This window comes from Barbatula barbatula (genome assembly GCF_947034865.1).
Source record: "Barbatula barbatula genome assembly, chromosome: 10".
Classification (NCBI taxonomy): Eukaryota; Metazoa; Chordata; class Actinopteri; order Cypriniformes; family Nemacheilidae; genus Barbatula; species Barbatula barbatula.
In genome coordinates, this window is record NC_136773.1 from 125,997 (window position 1) to 153,770 (window position 27,774).

The following is a 27,774-nucleotide window of genomic DNA, read 5'->3' on the forward strand; positions in this document are numbered from 1 at the left end:
TGCTCCCACTTGGTTCCATACTTAGGAAGCATTTCTTCACACTGTCATATTTATATACCACTGAAAAGGAAAGATTCATACTCTGCCAATCTACTACGTAAGTGTCTTGAAGACATAAAGGCTTGGATGGCTTTGAACTTTTTAAATTTCAATGATGAAAAAACAGAAGTAGTGGTTTTGGTAGGACTACTGGGGGGTCCCTGTAGATTTGGGTTCCTTGGGCCAGTACATTAAACCTAGCATCAAAAACCTAGGAGTTAAAGTAGACCGGGAACTGAAGTTTAGTGGTCAGATCAACGCGGTTGTTGAAGCAAGTTTCTTCCACTTGAGGCAGCTGGCAAAAATAAAGCCAATACTATCAAGGCAGCATTTCCCCCATATTAGCTGCAATTCACTGGCTGCCCATTCAATTTAGGATTAATTTAAAAATTATTTTATTTGCTTTTAAAGCTCTAAATGGTCTTGCCCCGCCCTACCTCTCAGAGCTACTATGCCCTTATATACCCAGCTGCTCTCTCAGATCTAAGGATCAGCTCCTCCTGAGTGTGCCTAAAACTAAGCGGAAGCTCAGAGGGGACCGTTCCTTTGCTGTGTCGGCTCCTAAATTATGGCCTCTTCATGTTAAGCAGGCTTCTTTGTTGCCTGTTTTTAAGTCCCGTCTTAAAACCCATCTTTACACTGTGGCCTTTAATACCTAGTTATTAGGTTGATTTTATATACTCCAGTATAATATTTATTTGGGATTGCCTATTGCGCCAAGATTATTATTTTCATGTCCTCTGTTTTATTAAATGTTTTACTGTTGTATTATATGTGTAACTGTGCAAATTGTGCGAGCTACTAGATTTTTTTATATAATGTCTTAATTTCTGTACAGCACTTTGGTCAGCTTTGGCTGTGTAAAGCGCTCAATCAAATAAATTTGGATTGGATTTAGACCGAAATAATCATTTGGTTTGAGCCAGGTCGCGGTAAGACAGAGTATATCAAAACTGTTGTCCGTGATCATTTCATTTACAATAACTGCCTTTGAATTTAGTGATCTAATATTAAGTAGCCCGAACTTTATGAATTGGTTTTGGCTGTTTATTACATTGTCTTCAGGTTTAATCACGATCAGATTTTTTCTCTGACTTTTGCCAAAATAATTACTTTGTAGTATTATTCAGGGGACAGATAAGGTCTCTATATATTTGGAAACAGTAACATTTATAGCAGTTGAGGAGCACAGACTATGGTTCAAGTTTTAACTAACCTGAGGGAGACATAGTCAACAGGTGCGTACCGTCTCGATCAGACTCCTGAAGTCCCTCTTCAGGATCTCCGACTGTCGCATCCTGACGTCGTTCACTCCCACGTGCAGCACGACAGCTCCAGCGTTAGCGTCTTCTTTCAGGATCGTAGGTACCTGTGCAGACACATCAGGAACACGAGTGCCGGGAAAACAATGAGTGCGCACCTTACATTTAGTGGAGGAAGCGCGTATGTTCCGGACGATCGAGTCTCCGATGATCACAGTGTTGCATTCTGTCTCGCAGAGGGCGGCAAAGCGGTTCCTGGTCGGGATCTCGAAGTCCGGTGGGGGCAGCTGAGTCATCTCACCGGTACTGGCTTGTGCCTTTCGCCGAGGTTGTGCCGGTGCAGGAGTGAAGTTCATTCGTGCTGATCGTGTTCTCGTAGCCTGGGCTCTGTGCAGAGAAACATGCGAAGTAAAAGTGGAAGAAGTATTCTAGTCGCGATGAAAACTTACCGCGGATTTGCGAGCTTCAGCACGGGATGTTTCCAGCGCCGTTTTACGTTCTCGCAGCTGTGTCTGCTTCTCAAGTAAATCCTGGATCTGCTTCTCCTCAGCCTCCATTTCCGACTGAAACGCAAGCGTTTCCTCATCTGCACTCAAAAGGTACAAACAGGTCTGACACATTAGCATTAGCCATTAGTGATGTAATAATGAGAACAGCGAGTTAAGCAGTATGCAGGCTGGTAATGCTAACAGCCTTAGGGCTAACACAGAAGGATCCGATAAATAATAATTTATCAGTACGTTTAACAACGATTTCAGGATGCGTTAGTGAACGGAAAAGTTCCGGCCTCGTGGCCCTGTGGTAGGCCGCAGTCCATTGTTCCTTCTCCCCCCCCCCCCCCCCCGATGGGAAGGCGGTCTCCGAAGAGACGCTAAGAACTGGTTTCTGGTCAAGGCAGGTCCAAAGAAAAGAAACAAAACAAGGAAGAGCTGAGATGGAAGAGAGTGATCTCTTATTTAAGTTGTGAGGATGTCACGCCCTATTGCTGTGACTGACCCAATCAGACGATGGCACCTTTGGAGGGAAAGTAATAGTCTTTGTCTTCCAGCACTAACTTTGCAGCTGGGAGCTGATTAGGTTATCTCTCAGAACACGTACTTAGATGAAAGAACAGTCGTGTCAGATAAGTTCCTCTGGACAACCTACAGATGCAAATGAAGTCTTCTCATATCTCATTTTGCTTGCTTTGAAGCTTAGGAGTCGTAAATACCCCACGGAGAAGCAAAAGGGTTTGCCCTATGATGATGGTAACAAGAAACCAGAACAAAAGGTAGTGGGGAGGGGTTTATGGCTTTTCTTTCAATGATCCATACTCTACAACACTTCACAAAAATGTACACAGACTAGACTTGACGATGACTTACGGACTCCTTACGGGAACAGGTGTGGGCCATGAAATCATAAACAATCAATAATGAGGAAACAAGGGGCAGAGACAAAGACAAGACCGGAGGAAGTGCATGGCACGCCAAAACAACAATGCCATGTCTCTCTCACACTAAGCACGTGGGCCTGTCATGATCCTGCCACAAGACCAAGAAAATATGAAAAGATGAGGCAGAATCAGGACAATTAATGTGTTAGTTCGGTAAACCGAAATGACCTTTCATTTTAAAATGAGGTGATTGTGTGTTACTGCGGAGAATGCATGTGCTTGAGCGCACACACATACAGAAACAGACAACCGCAGTAAGAAAATACACATGGATTTATGATTGTATTTTAATTTAGCTTAAGTACTTTATTTCAGCCATTAAAGGGGTCGTATGGAGCGAATACGTGTTTTGTTGTTCAAGTGTGTGCAGCGCATTTCACAGATAATTGCTTCATGAACCTGGGAGAGATCAAGACTGGCTATGTGTGATAGCTTTTGGTAAAAAGTTACAACTTTGCAATGACAGTCTGGCGCTTCAGATTCGCAGCCTGTAAGTATATTTTCTTTGTAAAAGACTTTGTTACGAACTAACGCGAGTTGAGTTTGTTGTGTCTTTGTAGCGCAAATGTTCTTTGTGTGATCTGAAAATGCAAACACGAGCGCAACGTGAAAAAAGAAAACATAATAAGTCCTAATAATCAGTAACCCATGTTCCAACTAGAGGCAACAACTGTGGTGTTTATAATGGGGTTTATTGTCCTTGTGGAGTCGCAGCTAGACATGGCGTAACACTGGTTGATCAGGAAGGGCCAAAGCGTGTGTTATTTTTTTATATTACCATTCCCTGCTGTAATGCAAGCTTGTTTGTCTCTCACACAAACTCTGTGTGATGTAGATGCTTGTTTGTTTATTGTCTTTATAACGTCTTATATAAAAGGTTAAACAGTTAGCTATAGTTTTGAACTATTTAACATAATGTTTTATTAATAAAACCTTACCAATCCTTTATATCCTGCTCAAGTCGTGCTGGGAAAGGTTTCCGGATCAGATTCGTGTTCCAATTTACATAAGTAAGTTCCGATGATATTTTATCACCTGTCAGTACAATTGCTTGGAAACATGATGTTCCGAATAAGTTAAGAGTTGTTACGTTTCCGTCACACACTTATAGTATTCGATCAATCACTACACAATGGTTAACTGGCCAATCATAGCATGCCTCGCTTTTCAGAGCCATGAGTTTTGTAAAAATCTGCACGTTTCAGAGAGGCGGAGCAATGAGGAGATACAAACATTCACGGTATGTGGAAAATACAGCGCTTTTGAACCTTAAATCATGTAAACACATTGTATTACATCTAAAATAAAATGATAATATTAGATTTAGCCGCGTCATATGAAAGAGCACATTTATTAATTTGATTTGGTCAGTATAACATCAGTTAATGTGATCCTAATTTCTGTATTGCACATGTTACATTAACTGGTTACAGAAAACAGCCTGTGCCTGTGTCCTCGTGTGAAGCTGAGAGGAGCTTCAGTGTGTTGCGGAGGGCAATTATGTTAGTCTGCAATGTGCACAAAGACAAGCTCGACAACCTTAACATAAACATATGCCAAGAGTTTGTGGGGCCCAGTGATACCAGGAAAAACACATTTGGTACTTTTGTTTAGTATCCATTCAATCATGTAAGTTTGCTTTAAATTGCAGCTGTTTTTTATTATTACATATAGAGAAGTTACTATAAATGAATCATTGAATCATTTAAATTGTTAGAAAAGGTTATTATTTTATATATATTTTTTCACAATAACAGTCATTGCGTTTAAATTTCATTGTATGTTGAGGGCTTGATTGTAAACAACTTTGAAAACATTGGAATAAATAGTTTTGAAGAAAAATCTGCTTTTACATTAAAACAAAGAGAAACTTTTTTTTAATAAACACAATGACGCAGTCTCTATGCTACAATAATGAGAGTGTGTTTACATATCTCTAGAAGTACAATTTTGACTGTTATTTGTGTCCCTTTAAAAAATTCCTCTTGAGAAATTTGATGTTTCTTGTCCCCCCATTGTTAAATTAAATTTACATCCACGTGATGAGCCTATTTATTTATTAAGGTAAACATCAAAGATTTTTATTGTATTACATAAATGTAATGATCATTGCAGAATATCGTTAAAAAACAAGTATACCTACAGCAAATGCATATAGTTCAAAGCTACTGTACCCTTAGTGGTCATTATATCTTATTCTCCTTCTCCATCTCTCCAGGCCTATTCTGCTCACATGGGATCAGATACTATACTGCCCGCCCTCTCGCTTTGTTGCAATACATTTTTTGTAAAATAACTTATGTTTGTGTTTTTCAAATAGAGCAGTGTCAGAACAGGCTCGTTCAATAATTAATAAATAATTCATAATAAATTACATTGATGATCATGAATAATGTAATAATATTGGGCTTATTTGTCTTGCAAGAGTTGGGAACACTGGTGGCAGCGACTCAAGCCTCTGAGTCTGTTCACTCTAACCGACGCCTTGAAATGAGATGCGCAAGAAATTAGTTCTACCATCAATAGCATTTAAAAGATGATAACATGACAAAGATTTGAAATTAAACATTTGAACAATGTCCTGTGGTGTGGTAACCTTTGTATAAGCAGAATTCTCCAGTCTGCGCGATTATTCGAGAAGTAATGCACACCCGGGGTGTAACAATGACGTGCGCATTCTAATCACACACAATTGAGATTGATTTGTATAATAGTCTCATGCCCTTTAAAGCCCTTCAAATCAAATATTTGGCCTTTCAAACTGGAATCATGGCAGAATATCCAGTGCAGTGATGTTCACTTACGGTCAGATTGAACAAACCTCTGAAGCATAAGAGAAACAGGGGTTGAGAGGACCACGATTATGAACCGCAGAGCTAAAGATTTTCACATTAACAACATATAAATTGATCCAACTAGATCACAAAATAAGATAAATGAAATTAATTGGAGGACATAAATCATTTGGTTTATCTGAAGAATTTTGTGAGATTTAACTTGTGGAGCCGCTTACTGTTTTATCTACACAAGGAAGACACAGATTTATGAAAATAGAGTTTATTAACAAAAGACTTTCAAGAAAAACTAACTACTACTAGAATGCTATAAAGGATCGTAAGGTTGGAAAGTAAAGTGCAAATAAAGAATAGAAAATTATAGGTGACCGATGAGTGGCAGAATGTTCTCGGTTTCTCATAAGGTGAAGACCTTTCTTATAATTCAACAAATATGTATTTTAAAGTCTTATATCACCATAATACAGAGGATGCCTACCTGACAAACCCAGTGAAGCCTTGGACCTCCTTTCCTCTATTCATATTCTTGACTGCTCCTCCAGTCACGTATAAGCGTTGGATGTGTCCTATTGGGCAATTCAATAGTGGGATTATAACACCCAATATTAGTTCTACTAAGCGAATCTGAACGAAATGACTATTTGTTACACATCTGGTCTAAGACTCAAGTTAAATGCCTAACCCAAACACGCACACCTGCAGCTAGATGCTCATCCTCGTGCCAACTCAACCCTTCGTAGAATCTCCCTGCGAGGCCGTGGCTTTACTCGTCATCAGTGTTTACTTTCACCGCACAGAAAGCAACTGAATGCTTCTTCAAGCCCCTCCATATGAGAGGGAACCCCTCTAGTCTAGATCTTCTTACACATCACATCCCTCCCGCTCTGACTATTCAGCAGCTTACCCTCATACACGTGTGCGTTCCTTCGTGTTACCTACGGCACAAAGTCTCTTTCAACACTTTAACCTTCTCGTTTTCCTTTTATTTGTGGAAGAAGCCGCCAACATTTAGCACACTTTTCCAGAAACAACTTTGCGACGACCTACAAGCGTTGGACTAAACCACAACCATAAGCACACGTCCTACACCTCACTCATAAAGACCCCTCTTTGTTCGGCATCTTCCAGTCTGTATAGTAATCTTGCTTGCATTGTAAAGCGTCCTCGTATACTGCAAATATTGTTTCTTCCTCACATACAGTAGTATTGTTCCCTGTTTGGAAACAAGTGTCTGCTTAACAAATCAATGTACCATAAATGTAAATAACCAGGACGTCCGTTTGAAATGTGGAACAGACCTGTGTTTCTCAAGGATTTTGTGTCGGGGAAAAAATGACACACATAAACGCTCTGATGAATAAAATATCTGACAGCATTCAGGTCTTGAGCACTGGAGGAGACGGGGGGATGCACATACTGGATATTTGCATGGTATATTTTGAGTGGAGACGGGGGCTAGTTGTCACACTTTTTGCTCTAAAGTGAACATTGCACAAAGTAGCAAATACGATTCTTTTATATTTTAACAAATGTAAAGTGTATTATCAGCTGTTGCGTCTTTGCAGCAACCATGTAATAAATGACCAATAAGATGTATAAAATACAATACATAATTATAAAAATACAATCAATGAATTACAACATATAAAACACCAGTGTCAACATATATAAACATATTACAAACATTACCAAGCCACCATTACAGAAAAGTTTGCTGGCACCTGTGTCAAGAACATAATACTGCAATATTCCACATCCACACTACGAGAGTGATCATCTGGGTGTTTAAACCCATCACACCAAACCAGTGCTTGAGAAATAACATCCAACAGAAAAACCCTGTGTGACTACTAGCCCCAGTCGCTCCTTTATGCAAATCAAAGTGGTTTTGTGACCTTTACTCTGCGCTCTCGGGATCTCTGCAGGGTGTAGTTAGAATTTGTAAATTTGTAGTGTGTGTGTGTGAGTGTGTTCTTTTTAGAGATGTAACAATATTATCGATATCGTGTTATCAATAGCAGAATCGTCTCAATATTATGGTGGTCACATGACTGTATGAAGTTTTCCTGTGGCCCGGCAGGTTTGATCCCAGAGGATTACACACAGTCAGAAACAGATGTATAGTACGGTGCAATGTAAGTCGCTTTGGATAAAAGCATCTGCCAAATGTCTTCTGGGCCAAACATAGAGAATGCTCGACAAAATAATAGATGTAACATTTGTCAAGGTCCATCTGGTGCAATGATTTTACTTTATAAAAATGATTGTTAGGTCATTTGGATAATGACTCATTCCTCTAATCAACTGTTACGATTGGATGATAAAGAAAAGAAAACGCTTATGGCACGTTTCCAAGTAAATATTGCAAAAAATATTGTACCGTGGACTTTATACCGAGGTTTTATCATATAGTGAGATTGTGATATTATTACATCCCCTAGTTCTTGCCAGTCGTTCGAAACAAAAACAAAGATCAACAAAGCAGAAGCGAATCGAAGTGTCTGACAAGCATTTTGCAGCATTACAGAAATCATTTTATTATATATATATATATATATATATATATATATATATACACACACACACGCTCACACACACGCACACACTGAAGGCCTTTAAAATCTGGAAACAAAAACGTTGTACATTAGGTGGGGGCATGAATTCCCTTCATTTCCGGGTTCATTGTGTTTGTCTGGTTTGCTGGCTATGGGCACTTCTGAAGATCTTGGCACCTCAGTCAGAATATAGTCGATTTATGTCCATGACATCAGATGAGATCAGATCAGATTCGTGTTAGCTGGTGCCACAGACTGGAGGGCAGAAGACTTTCAACCTTCTCCATGATGAAGTTCAGAGGTGCAAACAGGGTGCTGAGGAACTGCGGTGGAATAAAAGAACAAATGTACTTCTCATATATATATATATATATATATATATATATATATATATATATATATACGGAGAAATCCTGTTACAAACATGAACATTTAAGACTAGTGTTGAAGTCTGATGTGAACACACAGCTGTACGAAAGTGACATCATTCACGTGTCATATTTAACAGTCCGTTTCTGCTGCATCATAAATCATGAATTTAGTTCATGATTCTTTAATAATGAACCCATTTAAAATAACATTGTGTTTGAATACAGCAGGAGTTGTGTCATGAAAGAAAGGAATTTAAGCGAACCCCTTCAGGTGACACTTCTGTATGTATGTATATATATATATATATATATATATATATATATATCTGATGTGTGTGAAGAGCTGCTGTTCAGCTCAATATACTAGTGTTGTTCTGAATTGTGGAAGAATGAGTGAGCATAAATGTCCATAACATCTGTACATTTGCTCTTCTATACAGAGATTATCTTCAGGAAACTCGAGCTGTGATCCACCACATGTGCTGTGTATGATGATGAGACCCTGAACGCTGCTGTCGTTCTCCTGTTAGAAACTCACCGCTTTAGCAAAAACCCCCATGAGCTCTGGGAACTGATGTGTGAGGAGCGCCAGCATCGCTGTGAAGGAGCAGAGACCGGCCGTGAACAGAATGAAGAACGGCAACTCTTTCTTGGGATACACGGACACCTCGTGGAACACTGCTTACACACAAAAACACACTCGACAATTAACACCACAGATGAAGACCTGAAATGATCCTCAAAGCAAACAATGAAGCAACATCGGTCCACAAACACACCGTGGCTTTATTTAGTTGTGAGAGAGAGAATAATCTATTCAAGAGTCCTCCAAGCAAACTCAGAACACTCCCCATACTTTACTTTTTGGTTCCCTTTAAGTTATTTAAACAAAATCTCATCTCAAATATCTGCAACGGACCACTTTATGAACTCCTGAAGTGTCAAGCTTTACATGCTGAAGACCGAACAACAAGCATTGAAGTGTTCATAAATACACAAACACTGCAAAAGAGCGCAGCATGAAGCAACCTTCAGAGCATTGATAAAACACTGTCAGCGTCTGTCCGCGGTCATTTACTTTAATCTGCCGGACAAAACCAGACTTTAGCCGGAAATAGCGGACACAAAATGTGTCACAGCAGAGTCTTATTGACTGCCCTAACTATGTAGTGTGTTTTCAGTAGTAGAGGCCATGTAGTGCATCTAAATTCGGTTATCACTTCTTCACCTTTAAGTGCTTAATCATGTTCTGTACACACACACACACACACACACACACACACACTTCATTCATTTTTGAGAGTGACAACCGCACTGAGGTTAACTCCTGATAAATACAAGTAGTGACATTCGCATTTACAGAAATCCCATGTAGTGTGTATAACCCTAACCCTAACCCAAACCCAAACCCAACTAGTGGTTATAGAGTTGGTCTTGTGATCAGAAGGTTGCTGGTTTGAATCTCAGTGCCAGCAGGTCATGACTGAAGTACCCTTGAGCAAGACACCCTACCCCTGATCAACAACTGCATTAACTCATCCACTGCACTGTAACTTGAACAACTGCATTAACTCACCTACTGCACTGTTACTTCAACAACTGCATTAACTCATCCACTGCACTGTAACTTCAACAACTGCATTAACTCATCCACTGCACTGTAACTTCAACAACTGCATTAACTCATCCACTGCACTGTAACTTCAACAACTGCATTAACTCATCCACTGCACTGTAACTTCAACAACTGCATTAACTCATCCACTGCACTGTAACTTCAACAACTGCATTAACTCACCTACTGCACTGTTACTTCAACAACTGCATTAACTCATCCACTGCACTGTAACTTCAACAACTGCATTAACTCATCCACTGCACTGTAACTTCAACAACTGCATTAACTCATCCACTGCACTGTAACTTCAACAACTGCATTAACTCATCCACTGCACTGTAACTTGAACAACTGCATTAACTCACCAACTGCACTGTTACTTCAACAACTGCATTAACTCATCCACTGCACTGTAACTTCAACAACTGCATTAACTCATCCACTGCACTGTAACTTCAACAACTGCATTAACTCATCCACTGCACTGTAACTTCAACAACTGCATTAACTCATCCACTGCACTGTAACTTCAACAACTGCATTAACTCATCCACTGCACTGTAACTTCAACAACTGCATTAACTCATCCACTGCACTGTAACTTCAACAACTGCATAACTCATCCACTGAACTGTAACTTCAACAACTGCATTAACTCATCCACTGCACTGTAACTTCAACAACTGCATTAACTCATCCACTGCACTGTAACTTCAACAACTGCATTAACTCATCCACTGCATTGTAACTTCAACAACTGCATTAACTCATCCACTGCACTGTAACTTCAACAACTGCATTAACTCATCCACTGCACTGTAACTTCAACAACTGCATTAACTCATCCACTGCACTGTAACTTCAACAACTGCATTAACTCATCCACTGAACTGTAACTTCAACAACTGCATTAACTCATCCACTGCACTGTAACTTCAACAACTGCATTAACTCACCTACTGCACTGTAACTTCAACAACTGCATTAACTCACCTACTGCACTGTAACTTCAACAACTGCATTAACTCACCTACTGCACTGTAACTTCAACAACTGCATTAACTCACCTACTGCACTGTAACTTCAACAACTGCATTAACTCATCTACTGAACTGTAACTTCAACAACTGCATTAACTCATCAACTGCACTGTAAATTATTATCTGCTCATATCAACCTGTACATTAACTGCACTGTAAATTATTATCTGCTCATATCAACCTGTACATTAATGTTTATAGTGTTAATGTTCATAGTATATAGTCATCTGTATATATTGTTCATAGTACATACCTACTGTAAAATATTTTCATAACAGTATCATATTTTTTCAATATTGTATTCTGTATTTATTCACTGTATATCCTGCACTTGCTAATGTCACTTCTGGTTAGACCTAAACTACATTTCGGTACACTGTACTTGTATAGGTCTAATGACAATAAAGTTGAATCTAATCTAATAAAAAAATATGTCACAGCATACTAGTTAAGCTCTCACGTTGTGTGTAACGTTATAACTCGTCAATGACTAGTGCTAAAATCCACATAATTCCGCTGAGATCCGCAGGTGCACATTCAGTGGATTTTAGGCAAGCATACATGCACAGCATGAAGGCATTAGGATGCGCTGTTTACTGTGACGGATTTAAAACCAGACTAACTGCGGAGGAAATATAGTTTAGCTAACCCATTGCCATGGCACTACTATGCGTGTGTTGTGTTGACACACCGGACGGAAAAGGGGTGGGGGCACTGTAACTCATTATCATTTAAAGAGACATGCACCAAAATGGGTTGCTGTGAGCAGAGCTGTTTTTGACGAGGCTAAAAGGGATTTGTTTACACAGCCATTGAGTGTTTTTAAGCTAAATATGTCCTTTAAATCTAAGATAAGACTAATCTAAACTTGTCTTAACAGAAGTATAGAAGAATATTTTAAGACAGATTCATGCGAATGGTCGCTTGACCGAACGGAAGAAAAAGGCCATACAAAGATGAAGTTTTACTTTAGAATATTGGGCGGTGCCCTTTTACACACGACGAGTTTTCAGATAAAAAATGATGTTGAGGAAAATCTCTTACTTGGTAGCAGTTCTCTGTCCGCCGTCTCTGTGCACACTGGATATGGATAAAACAGATGACCTTTCTCCAGAGGATATGGAATCATTCTGAAAGCTGAAACAACACAGAACATTTAGATTTTAAAGCTGTGCGGTCACTGAGATTCATTTACACAGAACAAAATTATAAAAAACACTTTTGTTTTTGCCCCTAATTTACATCATCAAATGAAACACAAAGGGCCTGTTCCTCTCAAATATTGTGTTGCACTACGTGAGGCAAATAGAGGTCACAGCAGATACTGACTGCTTTTCGGACCCCCCTGGATCCCCGATACAGTAAAACTACACATTCTAGATTGGCCTTTTATTGTGGCCAGCCTGAGACACACCTGTGCAATAATCATGCTGTCTAATCAGCATCTTGATATGTCACACCTGTGAGGTGGATGGACTATCTCGGCAAAGGAAAAGTGCTCACTAACAGAGATTTGTGAACAATATTTGAGAAAAATAGGCCTTTTGTGTACATAGAAAAGTCTTAGATCTTTGAGTTCAGCTCATGAAAAATGGGGGCAAAAACAAGGGTGTTGCGGTTATAATTTTGTTATAACATTTTCATGAAAATAAAAAATACTGGCAATAAATAACAGCCGCCGTACTGGAAAGCAATTCTTCCATTGACGAACAGTTTGTTCCTGATGTGTGCAGTCTGTATTTCTGCACTCATTTCCCTCTGAACAAATCATGAATGCTGAAGAAAGGTTTCTCAAACACTCCACATGTCACCATCAAACACATTTGTTGTCACCAGTTTTACAACAGTTTCAAGCGTGATGAAAAAAGATAAGAGGTTTAATACCAGCCACACTAAATCAAGCTGTCAAGTTTCAACAGTGCGACCCAGAACCTGTTGAGAGAGTTTTCTTTCATCAAGAGAAGAACTGCGAGCATGTTCCTGTCACAGTCTGTATTCAAAGAAGAGCAAGGGTTTTTAATTGTATTTTGAATATTGTGAATGATGTGGCTGAATTTGGATGATCATTCGTAGGTAGGAGAATGAGCGGGAGAGTAATTTTGAGCTCCTCTGTTTAAGAGCTACAAGGCATCAGCTATTCGCTGATCACAGGGTTAAGCATGTGGTGTAGGTAATGAAAATTGTAAAACATCCGTATGGATCGACGCATTGGAGGGATTGCCTCTCTCTCTCTCTCTCTGCGAAGGGATTTGCCAAAGCTACTAGATGTAAAGCCTACAACTTTTAACGTTAGCCTAAAAAACATAACAGATAATGCTAAACGCCCTGGCTTCAACGGAACGCAGTGAAGGAGTCCAGATGCTAGTTTTTCATCTCCCTATGATAAAAGTATCTCTGGAGAAGCAGCACGTCGAGTTCGGTGGCCGAATGGTGAATAAATGAATACAAAAAACTGAGTTTCAAAAAACATAACACTGTTACTGGCTGTTTGATATATTAAAAGTAGAAAATGTAACTGCTTGTGTAAACTAGGCGAGAAATATCAAAATATCGATTCAATGAACCGAATCATATCGCAAAAATCTCAGGTGTGTAGCCGGTCGCACTCGCCCCGCTCTCCACGGGCTTCAAACCGACGTCGGTCCGAATGGGAGACGGGTGCTCTAACGAGGAGACTTAAGACCGCAGTCTCTTGCGTCTGTCGCTAGAGCGTCTCTGTTGATCGGGGAGTGAGGCTTACACACTGCACAGCTCTTCACTAGCTTGCACCCGTTACACTCGCATGGCTGGTGGAGAAAAAACTATATTGCATTGTATCGTGATGAAATGTACAATTTGTACCCCTAGTAGGTGTGTAGAAAGGAGCAAAGGTATGCTGACAGAGATCCAGAAAAACATCTGGATGTTGTCATCATAACAGGGATATGAGAAGCCATGTGCCTGTAGAAAAGGGCCTAAGGATGTTGTGTGGATAGAGAACAGGATTGGTCCAAGCATTGATCCCTGAGGAACCCCAGAGACGTTATGAGCTCTGGTCAACTCACCCCATCAAGACACCCTGAATGATCTATCTGAGAGGATTTGAATCAGTAGGGTGGAGTTGCTAGGACGATCTGGTGGTTTACCGTGTTGAAGAGTGCAGATAGATCTAGCAGAATGAGGACAGAAGATTTAGACTTCTATTTAGTTTCTAACTGCAGTTTTACTTTTTTTCTTTGATTTATTTCCGAGTAATATACTCAGAGATAATCTATGAAATTTAAATAAGGACAGTGTCCAGCAAATAACAGACTGAAAACATTCAACCGTACATGCAACGTGGGTCTATCGTTCACTACAGCTGAAAAGTACTTGAATTCCAATCACTTTAACACAGCGAGAACACACAAACCACACAGAAAGACCCCCGTCCCTCCACAAGCCCCTGGGACTCAAGTTGTTGTGTATTTTGAGTCATCTTATGTGATTGTGCGAGTGTGTGATTGAATGATAAAAGCATAAATGCGTGAAAACTCTCACTCACTTCCCTCCCAGGTGCAGTGAAGGAGGTTGAGTGCTCCCTCCACTCTCTTCCAGTGCTGTAGGTGGAAGAAAGCATATGCTATAGCCTCACTGTCACCACGCTTCAGTATGTGCTCTGGTGGAAGTATCAAACTCTTCATCTCTAAGAGGTACTGCAGACAGACAGAGAGCATATGTCAGCACGTAAAACATGTACTGTGATGATTGACAGGTGTTTGTCTCACTTTAGGTACATGTGGATTGAACTCCACCGCTCTGTGTATGGCTTCTACTGCATTCATTTCTGCTGTGCTCAAACCTCTTCTGGACGCTGCTTCTGGTGAAAACCTACAGAATTAAGCTCAATTAATATATTTGTATTTACTTCATGGCAAATATAAAGCGTTACAATTTGAGTACAGAGAGAAAAGTAACACACTTGTCAGATACTGCTCTGGCTTTTAGAAGAGCCGCTGTGTAGCAGATGGTTGCAGACTTTGGCAAACTGATGTCTGTGAAATAAACACGGATAAATAATAACAATCAAAACTCAAACACCTGTTCAGCGTTTCAATATTTAAAGGTATTCAACATGTACCGCTGCATAATAAAAACAAACTATGACAGTTGCGATCTAAACAATGAAAGAATGGAGATGACAGCGTTACATTTTGATCTGCTACAAACAATCCCAGTTCAGCCTATGGATATACCGGCCAATCAGAGGTGCTTCAATGATTCTCCGGTGAAGTTTCATTTCATCCAGAGTAACTGTTAGATTTGCTCACTACATTTTCAAGTGGCTAACAAGTACAGTATGTTACAATTAGGTCTATCACTATCAAAATATAAATAATCAAGTAATCTGACAGTTACTGGTTAAAAACGATATATTTTTAAGCATTCACAAATAAAATAGGCGTGTGTAAACTGTAATCCGAGACGTGTAAGAAAAAATAATCTCCATGTGGACCCTTCTACAGAATTAATGCAAACTGCTGAACCACATCAAAAACATGTACATTAACAAAAGCATTCGAGTATTCAAATCGACTTTTTAACGAAGATCCTTCTATCAACTTTCAAAAGCCACAATTATATTTATAATATCAGTAAGCTTTATATATATATATATATATATATATATATATATATAGATATATAAAAAAATCATCATTCATTGGGAACTTTCAATTGGGAGATGGGTGTCCCAAACCCATTTTAATTTATGAAAATGATATTTTTAAAATGTTGCCATTTTTTTCTGTTGTTGATTTAAAAATATCTTGTTGATGTTTTTAAAAAGCTGAAGTTCAAAAACATTTATTTTATTTTTAAATGATTAAACGTCCCGTATTTTCTTGTCACTACAGAAACAGTGTATGTTTTAGTCCATTGGCCGAGACTCACACCCTACATTTTTGATCAAGAATCATTACTGTGCCCCTGTCTCTGTGAACAGCTACATGATGAGTAGATCGGTCTTATCATTGTGAAGTGAATGTGTTAAAAAGTCTCAAAATCTGTGTGTCCGACTTCTCTTAACCGTTGTTGATGTTCAAATCGTCAAAACAAACACACCCCTGCCCTCATCTTTAGCTTCCGTCAGCGCTCGGCTCGACTCATGTCCGTCCTGTGCGCCCTGGACCTCACTGCTGGACATCTCGCCTTTAAGGAACATCACTTCCAAACATATTTTTTGGGGCATTATTCCATAAAATGTCATTTTTATGTGTGTACATCTGATTAGAACTGTGCTTGCAAACCATGTGTTGATTAGCGTATTTGAGCTAGGCTAACAAAGTACTACCAAAACAGTCCCAACCGAAACGTATCACTGGGGATCATTGTTTCGGTAGTAACAAAAAGGGACAATGAATCCTGCATTTGGGGAAATAAACAAAACTCTGTACAGTTCTGCAAATATTAATAGTATTTTAGTAGTGATATAGTATGTGAGCTGGAGGTTTTCTATGTATATATATATATATATATGTACTGTCAGATGTATGTCTGCTATATAGTATGTGCTACATAGTTAGTTATTTGTATAAACATAAAATATTGAAAGTCTGGTTCAGCTGTGCAAATTAAATATTGTGATCACTTCCAAAACATTACTATAGCTACTGAAGATGTGTGCGTTACGGACAATGGCATGTTTTTTCAAAAATGAAGTATATCAAATTATCAACGAAGATGTTATGAGAGTTATATAGGTTCAATGTATATATAAACAAATTAATCTTTGACTTTGAAATCTATTTTATGCCTTTTACAACAAAAGATTGGATCCAAAATACAACAAATCTCATAAATTACACTTGAAATATAGTTAAAATTGTAAATGTTATGGATTTACAACTTGTTTTTAAACAGCAAAACATTTATTTAAAAAGTAGATTGAAACAATCTTATGTCAATAAAATCTTTCTTATTTTTATTCTAAATCCCAAATTTTTATACGAAAATTAACTGCACAATTACAAGAAATGTGAACATTTGATATCATACGATTTGCGAACATAAAACAATTCCGGGAAAAACAAGATGTTTCGAACTCTGATTTTTCAACAATTCTGTAGAATGGCCCATGTAGGTATGTAAAGTGAAACATATATGACCAAAATGTGTCAATAATGCACAAATGTCAGGTGCTGTGGTTTATTAGCTTATTCAAATGCAGTGAACAGGTCCCTATGTGGAATAAAATCCCCAAAATCACAAGTCATCTGACGGTGGATGTGTGTGCTCGTACCGTCATATTTGGCGAGCACAGCCTGTACATCAGCGTAGTTCTGCAGCTCTAGAAGAGACTCCAACAGGTTCTCATGAATATTAAACATGCTGAGCAGAGGAAACTCCTTCATTAACTGCAGAACACACCACATATCCCATCACACTCCACACGCAGAAAAACATGTACAGCAAACATCACTGTGATCACGGACCCCTTTTGATGATTTCCATCAAGCTGTCAAGCTAAATGATATTCGACATATAGAGTCTCTGAGAAACGATTAGGGCCTCTCGATCATTTTTTAATAGAATAGTGTGTAAGGCTGAACCTCTTACAAACACAGAGTTTCACATCTTCATCTGTTTGTATATGAAATTCAATATCTATTATTTCAAATGTGCTCTGTCCAATGGTCTGGTCCCAGATCATAACAGGTCCTTGTTGAATGTAAATGATGTCTCCATGTGGAGGAAAGCTGTTTTGGTATGGAGATTTAAGGGAAGCTGGCAAAAGGATCGATGAGATTGTGCAGACAAATCAGACACACAACACTATGGCCGTTTCTCAAATCCAAGAATGCAAAGAACGGATTTGTGGTCTTGTCCGGCAAACTCGCAGGAACAAACTCTAGTGGACGTGCCGCACTGACTTAAGGGACTTCAAGCGAGCTCGGTACAAGCAGGTCTGCATTGGATGCAGTGATTCCTCGAGTCACCCCAGTCATTCGAATACAAAAAAAATCATCCAGGCAAATTTGAAGTTGGAAGCTTCATTTAATCCATTTAACTACAGAAAACACGGAGCACTGTGTTTCCCCCATGGACCATTATTACTGACGCACGGCCCGCAGAACTCTGGACGTGTGATGTACGCACAGAATCAGGTTTTCATTTCTGCTCAGACAACTGCGACAAACCCTGTGTGTGTGTTTTAGAGAGAGAGAGAACATTGGGCTTGGTATGTTCCTGATCTTTAAACACAACTTTTAGGACTTCAGTCTGACTAGCGCAGGTCCCTCTGTATTATGAGCAAAGGCTGAAAGCGTCTGTTTAACACATGTGCGACATATAACTTCATGTATTTACCGGTGTAGCCCACGTGAGATACAGTTTGTCAGGTGCATTAAACACAGCCGCTTGTTTGTGTTGCGCTGTATGAGGACAAGAACTTTACTGAGTGAAGTGAAGCTATCAAACACACACGTCTTCCCACAACCTGAAAACATAAAAGTCCGGTTAACTACAGTAGTTTTAGTCAGACAAATATATTACTATTTAATAGTAAAAAATGAAAAACAAAACTTTGAAAATTAAAACTAATCTAACTAATCAACTAAGTGCATCATGCATAAGATGAAGTTAGTCGTTTACCTTTGAAATTATTCTTTCCATTTTGATTGATGTTTCTTATTTATATATTTGTATTATATTGAATTTTGAATGTAATATGGCAATGGAATGAACTAAACAGGTTTAGTTTTCACAGGCAATAAATATGTCAATGTTTCTAAAAGGTTGTTCATTTTAAGAGTCCTGTCTCGTTTCCTCTTGTATTACGCTTTAATATGGAAAGTTCTTGTTATGTGAACACCCGATTAAAGGATGAAATCATTGGTACAATACTGGATTACTCAAATCATGCCCCCCTTTCATGTGTTCTCAGTACTTGTGTTGTTGAGTATTGGTTGATGATGACATGAAGCGAGAACACGAGGATGCAAGAAACCTGAAGAACACATATTGAAAAACAGCTTATGTCTTTACTAATCTTTGAGAGATTTGTTTTATATTTTTCGGAACCGGTCACGATATATGCGCCCGTCAAAGAAACCGTAAACTCAAGAGTTCCTCTAAGATGATTTATTCAAGCAGATTAAGTGAAGGCTGATGTTTCTACACATCTCGGAGCACACTATTAACATCAGCGGCGTTCTAGGTGGAGTATGCCTTTAAAAACAGTCAAAATACAATCATAACCCATTCATCTTAAATGAAGGGTTATGTCAGAATATGAATAAAGCACCAGAAAAGAACGACCGCACAAAAAAACATGAAGAAGAGATCTGTCTGGAACTGTCTGATGAATGTACAAGTTTAAGAATGAATAAAGATCACTCACATCCCGCATCATCTTCACAGCTTCTCGTGTTCGTCCCAGTTTTCTGGAGCACATTGCAAGTCTTCTCTTGATGTAAACTAACACATTTGTGTCACGTCCTGATGGAAGAAGAAGTGTAGAAGTGGATGAAACTCAAGATGAATTTTAAAAACATTGCGGGAGATTCTCTTTCCTCTTACAAGCGTACACATGTACTGACACAAGCAGATGATGTTGTTTTATGACAGTGTCAATGATCAGCATTACTGTAAATCCACTAGACCTTCTATCCAGAGACACAGGCTTCCTTCAGGTTACACAACAATGCTATCACTGCATATACATATACTGTACATTAAGTCGAGGGGTGAGCGGAACCATTTGATTTCACAGTAACAATCTCCCATTATAATTCTATATCTTAAACCTCAATATTCTTACATTTTTGGTCAGAATGTTTATTTATATTCTAGGGATAAATGTTAATTAATGTGTATTCATACTAAGAATGAAAACCTGGGAACTCAAGGACCGGACCGTTCTCTCTAAAGTGTGGGAACGAGCGTCTGACAAACAGGTGGGCTACAGAACCGGGAGGGACGCTGGATCTCAAGCAGAGAGGACAGATATAGTGGTGGTATGAGACAATGCATCCACATTATGTTTGTACCAATGTTTCGTACTTAGGCAAACAGTGAAAGAAATCACGTGTGAGTGTACAACAGTTGATTGTTCCGGCTGCCAAATATCACGTTTGAGCAGCTCTATTCGCAGTCTAGACCAACTAAAACATTGAGGTGCTTGTACACATTATACATACAGTATGCAATACATTTAACCATGCTTCTTTCTTAAGAACGTTCTTGCAAGTCTTACGAAGAGAAGCACGTTTCCGTGCATGGCCTCAAGATGTTAACTTTGATTTAACAACGGAAAATATTGGGCTAGTTTTCATTGCTTTTTGGCAGGTTTTCGAGCTGGTTAGTAGCGTGTAACGTTAAAAGCGCTCACGCGGCGAGCATCAAGTTTGACTTGACTCACCTAAAGTTAAACTTTATTGAAACTATTAACAGCTTTACAAAGTGACCTGACTTCTGCGGATAACCAAACTAAAGACTCAAAGAAGATCAAAAGAACGTTTGATACGTTCATTAGTAATGGGTTCATCAATTTACATAAACGCCAAACTTGCAGAGCGCCGAGTTAACCACGCCTACTCATTCACATTCAGCGGAATACACAGAATAGAAAAATCTCTTGCGGCGGACTTTTTATTGTGCCGTACCGGTATATTCCCTCATTCCACCCAGCCGTAACACACACACACGAGAAATTACTGTTACTGTAACAAAAGCATGATTTCACCAATACACATGTGTGGTGAGGAAGGCGGGACGAGAGCCGTGAGGCGGGGCCGGTGGCGTGAGTGATAGTTGCAATAAGCTGTGCGCGCACCGGTCCCGCATATCTCACGGAGGAGATCGGAGCTTAAAAGGACGAGCGGCAAGACTGTTGACGAGAGAGGACCGGCCAAGACATGTGTCAAGTTTATGTTTTATGGCCGGCAGTCTACCGTGAGGTGGATGCCGGTCTTTACTTCCGTGTTTATTTTTTATTAAAGTTTGTTAAATGTTCGCCGGTTCCCGCCTCCTTCCTTCCCTTTTATGGATCTCATTACACTGGTGCCATAACCGGTAGGAAGGAGGGACATGCTGTCGAAGAGACCTCGCTGCCGAGGGGCATCGCAGTCCCGAGGGACGTCCGCCTGGTGCTGGAGCAAGATGAATCTAAGATGAAGCTAATTCCATGTTTTTTAATAATGTTTCCGAGGGGCAGCATGTATATGGAGAACAGCAGGGGTCCTATAACCGATCCCTGAGGTAATCCATAGTTTACTTGCGTTAGATTTGATGATTCCCCATTTAAATGGACAAATTGATGTCTGTCTGACAAGTAAGATCTAAACCATTGTAGTGCCTGTCCCTCAATACCGGTGTAATTGTGTAAGCGATCTAGAAGTATGTTATGGTCTACGGTATCGAACGCAGCACTAAGGTCAAGCAGGACTAGGAGTGAGATGTGACCTTTATCTGATGCTATAAGCAGGTCGTTTGTCATTTTAACGGGCGCAGTTTCAGTGCTATGATGCGGTATAAAGCCTGACTGAAATTTTTCATGTATGTCATTATTTTGTAAGAAAGAGCACAACTTTTTCTAGAATTTTAGACAGGTATGGGAGATTTGAAATCGGTCTATAGTTTCCTAGTTAATTTGGATCTAAGTTTGGTTTCTTGATTAGAGTCTTAATGACGGCCATCTTAAAGGGTCCTGGGACATGGCCTAGATTAATTGACGAGTTGATAATGTTATAAATGGGCTCAATTGCAACAGGTAGTAACTCTTTTAATAATTTAGTTGGTATGGGGTCTTATAAGCAAGTTGCAACAGGGGGTCTAAGATGTTGCAATAAGTTAAATTAAATCTTCCTGTTTTATAGGTGAAAAACACTGTAGCCTTTCTTTTGGAGATGGTTGGTTCTAATTCATAGGACAAATTTGGAGGTTGAGTTTTTACTATTTTGTCGTGAATGTTTTCGATTTTCAGTTCATTGCTACCGAGGTGCAGGCGGAATAGCCAGGTCAGTTGATGTCTGTTTATTTGTTAATTTAGCGACTGTGCTAAATAAAAACATTGGATTGATGGACCAGGGGGTCTATACACCGTAGCCAATGTAAAAGAAAGCAGTCTTTTTTTACTTTGGTTAGGAGATTTATGCACTGTTCTCGGAGTTACAGTAAGAAAGTTTCTAAATATTGTAGCTACGACGCCATCACGACCAACCGGACGTGGCTCATGCATATAACAGTAGCTTGGTTTGGAACACTCATTTAGACCGAAATAATCATTTGGTTTAAGCCAGGTCTCGGTAAGACAGAGAGAGTATATAAAAACTGTTGTCCGTGATCATTTCATTTACAAGAACTGCCTTTGAATTTAGTGATCTAATATTAAGTAGGCCGAACTTTATGAATTGGTTTATTACATTGTCTTCAGGTTTAATCACGATCAATTTTTTTCTCTGACTTTTGCCAAAATAATTACTTTGCAGTATTATTCGGGGGACACATACGGTCTCTATATATTTGGAAACAGTAACATTTATAGCAGTTGAGGAGCACAGACTATGGTTAAAATGCTTTGCCAAGTGTATCATGTAGGCTCCTTTGGTCCGCAGATTTTGCACAGATGGACTTAGTCTACACTTTGCTGCATGCTTTAACACGGCCATAATGCCTCTTTGCCCATCTACTTCACTGACAAGCCGTGAACAGACAGAAAGGGCACTTATGATTTCCTCCATGACTTTCATTTCATCGTCACCCTGAAGTCTGCAGCGCAAATACGAGAAAAGAAAGTTGTAGGCGTCCACTGATTGAAGAGAGCGCCGAGAGCACATGTGCGCATACACATACGGCTGCCGCAAATATACGCATTTCAGGACCCGTTTTATCTGAGAAACGCGCACCATTAAAGTACCGGTACCAAATAAATAACAGAAGGGTATCGCGGTACTTTCCTTGTACCAATCTCTATCGTGCAATACTAGTTCATAGTGTAATTTCACACCGGAGATTTCTTTAAGATGACTGTATAGAGAAATACTTTATACTTGTATCTGTGCAGGTCTGGAGCATCTGAAGATTATTCAGAAGTCGTTTCACTCGTGTCACACGTCACCATACGCAAAAAAGACAATCACTACTTCTGTTTCATGCCGACTATAAACTCAAATGTCCTATAATAACAGAATGGAGTGAATAAAAGCAGCTCGTGGAACTCTTCTGTGTGTTTTCTGAGTAATTGTCATACTCACTGTGTTGTGTCTCATATTGTGAGCCGTGGTGTTGCAGTTGTTGTGTGCGTCTGTAACAGCTCTCTCCGATCTTCAGCGCTTGTTTAAAGAGTTTCTCTGCCTCCACAATTGTTGTTGCTTCTTCCTCAGCGAGAAGAATATAAGCTGTTGCACAACTGTAACACAAACAGGTTGTTCACATTTGATCATTACACATAGGAACAGAAGGAGAGGGTTTAGTAGGAGAGGCTATAGTAGGAGAGGCTATAGAAGGAGAGGGTTTAGTAGGAGAGGGTTTAGTACGAGAGGGTTTAGTAGGAGAGGGATTAGAAGGAGAGGGTTTAGTAGGAGAGGGTTTAGTAGGAGAGGGTTTAGAAGGAGAGGGTTTAGTAGGAGAGGGTTTAGAAGGAGAGGGTTTAGTAGGAGAGGGTTTAGAAGGAGAGGGTTTAGAAGGAGAGGGTATAGAAGGAAAGGGTTTAGAAGGAGAGGGTTTAGAAGGAGAGGGTTGAGAAGGAGAGGGTTTAGAAGGAGAGGGTATAAAAGGAAAGGGTTTAGAAGGAGAGGGTTTAGTAGGAGAGGGTTTAGAAGGAGAGGGTTTAGTAGGAGAGGGTTTAGTAGGAGAGGGTTTAGAAGGAGAGGGTTTAGAAGGAGAGGGTATAGAAGGAAAGGGTTTAGAAGGAGAGGGTTTAGAAGGAGAGGGTTTAGTAGGAGAGGGTTTAGAAGGAGAGGGTTTAGAAGGAGAGGTTATAAAAGGAAAGGGTTTAGAAGGAGAGGGTTTAGAAGGAGAGGGTTTAGTAGGAGAGGGTTTAGAAGGAGAGGGTTTAGAAGGAGAGGGTTTAGTAGGAGAGGGTTTAGAAGGATAGGGTTTAGTAGGAGAGGCTATAGAAGGAGAGGGTTTAGAAGGAGAGGGTTTAGAAGGAGAGGGTATAGAAGGAGAGGGTTTAGAAGGAGAGGGTTTAGTAGGAGAGGGTTTAGAAGGAGAGGGTTTAGAAGGAGAGGTTATAAAAGGAAAGGGTTTAGAAGGAGAGGGTTTAGAAGGAGAGGGTTTAGAAGGAGAGGGTTTAGAAGGAGAGGGTTTAGTAGGAGAGGGTTTAGAAGGAGAGGGTTTAGAAGGATAGGGTTTAGTAGGAGAGGCTATAGAAGGAGAGGGTTTAGAAGGAGAGGGTTTAGAAGGAGAGGGTTTAGTAGGAGAGGGTTTAGAAGGAGAGGGTTTAGTAGGAGAGGGTTTAGAAGGAGAGGGTTTAGAAGGAGAGGTTATAAAAGGAAAGGGTTTAGAAGGAGAGGGTTTAGAAGGAGAGGGTTTAGTAGGAGAGGGTTTAGAAGGAGAGGGTTTAGAAGGAGAGGGTATAGTAGGAGAGGGTTTAGAAGGATAGGGTTTAGTAGGAGAGGCTATAGAAGGAGAGGGTTTAGAAGGAGAGGGTATAGAAGGAGAGGGTATAAAAGGAGAGGGTTTAGAAGGAGAGGGTTTAGTAGGAGAGGGTTTAGAAGGAGAGGGTTTAGTAGGAGAGGGTTTAGAAGGAGAGGGTTTAGAAGGAGAGGGTTTAGAAGGAGAGGGTATAGAAGGAGAGGGTTTAGAAGGAGAGGGTATAGAAGGAGAGGGTACAGAAGGAGAGGGTACAGAAGGAGAGGGTTTAGAAGGATAGGGTTTAGTAGGAGAGGCTATAGAAGGAGAGGGTTTAGAAGGAGAGGGTTTAGAAGGAGAGGGTATAGAAGGAGAGGGTATAGAAGGAGAGGGTATAGAAGGAAAGGGTATAGAAGGAAAGGGTATAGAAGGAGAGGGTATAGAAGGAGAGGGTATAGTAGGAGAGGGTATAGAAGGAAAGGGTATAGAAGGAGAGGGTATAGAAGGAGAGGGTACAGAAGGAGAGGGTATAGAAGGAGAGGGTTTAGAAGGAGAGGGTTTAGTAGGAGAGGGTATAGAAGGAGAGGGTATAGAAGGAGAGGGTTTAGAAGGAGAGGGTTTAGAAGGAGAGGGTTTAGTAGCAAAGGGTTTAGAAGGATAGGGTTTAGTAGGAGAGGGTATAGAAGGAGAGGGTATAGAAGGAGTGGGTATAGAAGAAGAGGGTATAGAAGGAGAGGGTTTAGAAGGAGAGGGTTTAGTAGGAGAGGGTACAGAAGGAGAGGGTATAGTAGGAGAGGGTATAGAAGGAAAGGGTATAGAAGGAGAGGGTTTAGAAGGAGAGGGTACAGAAGGAGAGGGTTTAGTAGGAGAGGGTTTAGAAGGAGAGGGTATAGAAGGAGTGGGTATAGAAGAAGAGGGTATAGAAGGAGAGGGTTTAGAAGGAGAGGGTTTAGTAGGAGAGGGTACAGAAGGAGAGGGTATAGTAGGAGAGGGTATAGAAGGAAAGGGTATAGAAGGAGAGGGTTTAGAAGGAGAGGGTACAGAAGGAGAGGGTTTAGAAGGAGTGGGTATAGAAGAAGAGGGTATAGAAGGAGAGGGTTTAGAAGGAGAGGGTTTAGTAGGAGAGGGTACAGAAGGAGAGGGTATAGTAGGAGAGGGTATAGAAGGAAAGGGTATAGAAGGAGAGGGTTTAGTAGGATAGGCTATAGAAGGAGAGGGTTTAGTAGGAGAGGGTTTAGTAGGAGAGGGTACAGAAGGAGAGGGTACAGAAGGAGTGGGTTTAGAAGGATAGGGTTTAGTAGGAGAGGCTATAGAAGGAGAGGGTTTAGAAGGAGAGGGTTTAGAAGGAGAGGGTATAGAAGGAGAGGGTTTAGAAGGAGAGGGTACAGAAGGAGAGGGTATAGTAGGAGAGGGTATAGAAGGAGAGGGTACAGAAGGAGAGGGTATAGAAGTAGAGGGTTTAGAAGTAGAGGGTATAGAAGGAGTGGGTATAGAAGGAGAGGGTTTAGAAGGAGAGGGTTTAGAAGGAGAGGGTTTAGAAGGAGAGGGTTTAGAAGGAGAGGGTATAGAAGGAGAGGGTATAGAAGGAGAGGGTATAGAAGGAGAGGGTTTAGAAGGAGAGGGTTTAGAAGGAGAGGGTTTAGAAGGAGAGGGTTTAGTAGGAGAGGGTTTAGTAGGATTAGGGTTTAGTAGGAGAGGCTATAGAAGGAGAGGGTTTAGAAGGAGAGGGTTTAGAAGGAGAGGGTTTAGAAGGAGAGGGTATAGTAGGAGAGGGTTTAGAAGGAGAGGGTTTAGAAGGAGAGGGTTTAGTAGGAGAGGGTTTAGAAGGAGAGGGTTTAGTAGGATTAGGGTTTAGTAGGAGAGGCTATAGAAGGAGAGGGTTTAGAAGGAGAGGGTTTAGAAGGAGAGGGTTTAGAAGGAGAGGGTATAGTAGGAGAGGGTTTAGAAGGAGAGGGTTTAGAAGGAGAGGGTTTAGTAGGAGAGGGTTTAGTAGGAGAGGGTTTAGAAGGAGAGGGTTTAGTAGGAGAGGGTTTAGTAGGAGAGGGTTTAGAAGGAGAGGGTTTAGAAGGAGAGGGTATAGAAGGAAAGGGTTTAGAAGGAGAGGGTTTAGAAGGAGAGGGTATAGAAGGAAAGGGTTTAGTAGGAGAGGGTTTAGAAGGAGAGGGTTTAGTAGGAGAGGGTTTAGAAGGAGAGGGTTTAGAAGGAGAGGGTATAGAAGGAGAGGGTATAAAAGGAAAGGGTTTAGAAGGAGAGGGTTTAGAAGGAGAGGGTTTAGTAGGAGAGGGTTTAGAAGGAGAGGGTTTAGAAGGAGAGGGTTTAGTAGGAGAGGGTATAGAAGGAAAGGGTTTAGTAGGAGAGGGTTTAGAAGGAGAGGGTTTAGTAGGAGAGGGTTTAGAAGGAGAGGGTTTAGTAGGAGAGGGTTTAGAAGGAGAGGGTTTAGTAGGAGAGGGTTTAGAAGGAGAGGGTTTAGTAGGAGAGGGTTTAGAAGGAGAGGGTTTAGTAGGAGAGGGTTTAGTAGGAGAGGGTTTAGAAGGAGAGGGTTTAGAAGGAGAGGGTTTAGAAGGAGAGGGTTTAGAAGGAGAGGGTATAGAAGGAGAGGGTTTAGAAGGAGAGGGTATAGAAGGAGAGGGTACAGAAGGAGAGGGTATAGTAGGAGAGGGTATAGAAGGAAAGGGTATAGAAGGAGAGGGTATAGAAGGAGAGGGTACAGAAGGAGAGGGTTTAGAAGGATAGGGTTTAGTAGGAGAGGCTATAGAAGGAGAGGGTTTAGAAGGAGAGGGTATAGAAGGAGAGGGTATAGAAGGAGAGGGTTTAGAAGGAGAGGGTTTAGTAGGAGAGGGTATAGAAGGAGAGGGTACAGAAGGAGAGGGTTTAGTAGGAGAGGGTTTAGAAGGAGAGGGTTTAGAAGGAGAGGGTACAGAAGGATAGGGTTTAGTAGGAGAGGCTATAGAAGGAGAGGGTTTAGAAGGAGAGGGTTTAGAAGGAGAGGGTTTAGTAGGAGAGGGTATAGAAGGAGAGGGTACAGTAGGAGAGGGTATAGAAGGAGAGGGTACAGAAGGAGAGGGTACAGAAGGAGAGGCTATAGAAGGAGAGGGTTTAGAAGGAGAGGGTTTAGTAGGAGAGGGT

The 27,774-nt window shown here is 40.4% G+C and overlaps 1 protein-coding gene across 5 annotated transcripts in view; it reads right to left on the reverse strand.

Moving 5' to 3' along the window:
- Nucleotides 1–5,786: 5,786 nt before the first annotated feature.
- The window catches only part of st7 (suppression of tumorigenicity 7), a 33,991-nt gene continuing 12,003 nt past the window's right edge, over nt 5,787–27,774 (reverse strand). For 3 of the 5 annotated variants that reach the window (XM_079465558.1, XM_079465560.1, XM_079465559.1), the window contains exons 8-16: nt 23,328–23,482; nt 19,475–19,572; nt 17,375–17,489; nt 15,056–15,128; nt 14,862–14,964; nt 14,639–14,789; nt 12,160–12,252; nt 8,996–9,138; nt 5,787–8,409 (exon numbers count right to left, since the gene is read on the reverse strand). In XM_079465558.1, the coding sequence (XP_079321684.1) occupies nt 8,314–8,409; nt 8,996–9,138; nt 12,160–12,252; nt 14,639–14,789; nt 14,862–14,964; nt 15,056–15,128; nt 17,375–17,489; nt 19,475–19,572; nt 23,328–23,482 (1,027 nt within the window). In that variant the 3' untranslated portion in view covers nt 5,787–8,313. Of the gene's footprint in view, nt 8,410–8,995; nt 9,139–12,159; nt 12,253–14,159; nt 14,264–14,638; nt 14,790–14,861; nt 14,965–15,055; nt 15,129–17,374; nt 17,490–19,474; nt 19,573–23,327; nt 23,483–27,774 lie in introns of those variants that run through there. The other 2 variants (XM_079465561.1, XM_079465562.1) reach the window with 2 other exon arrangements.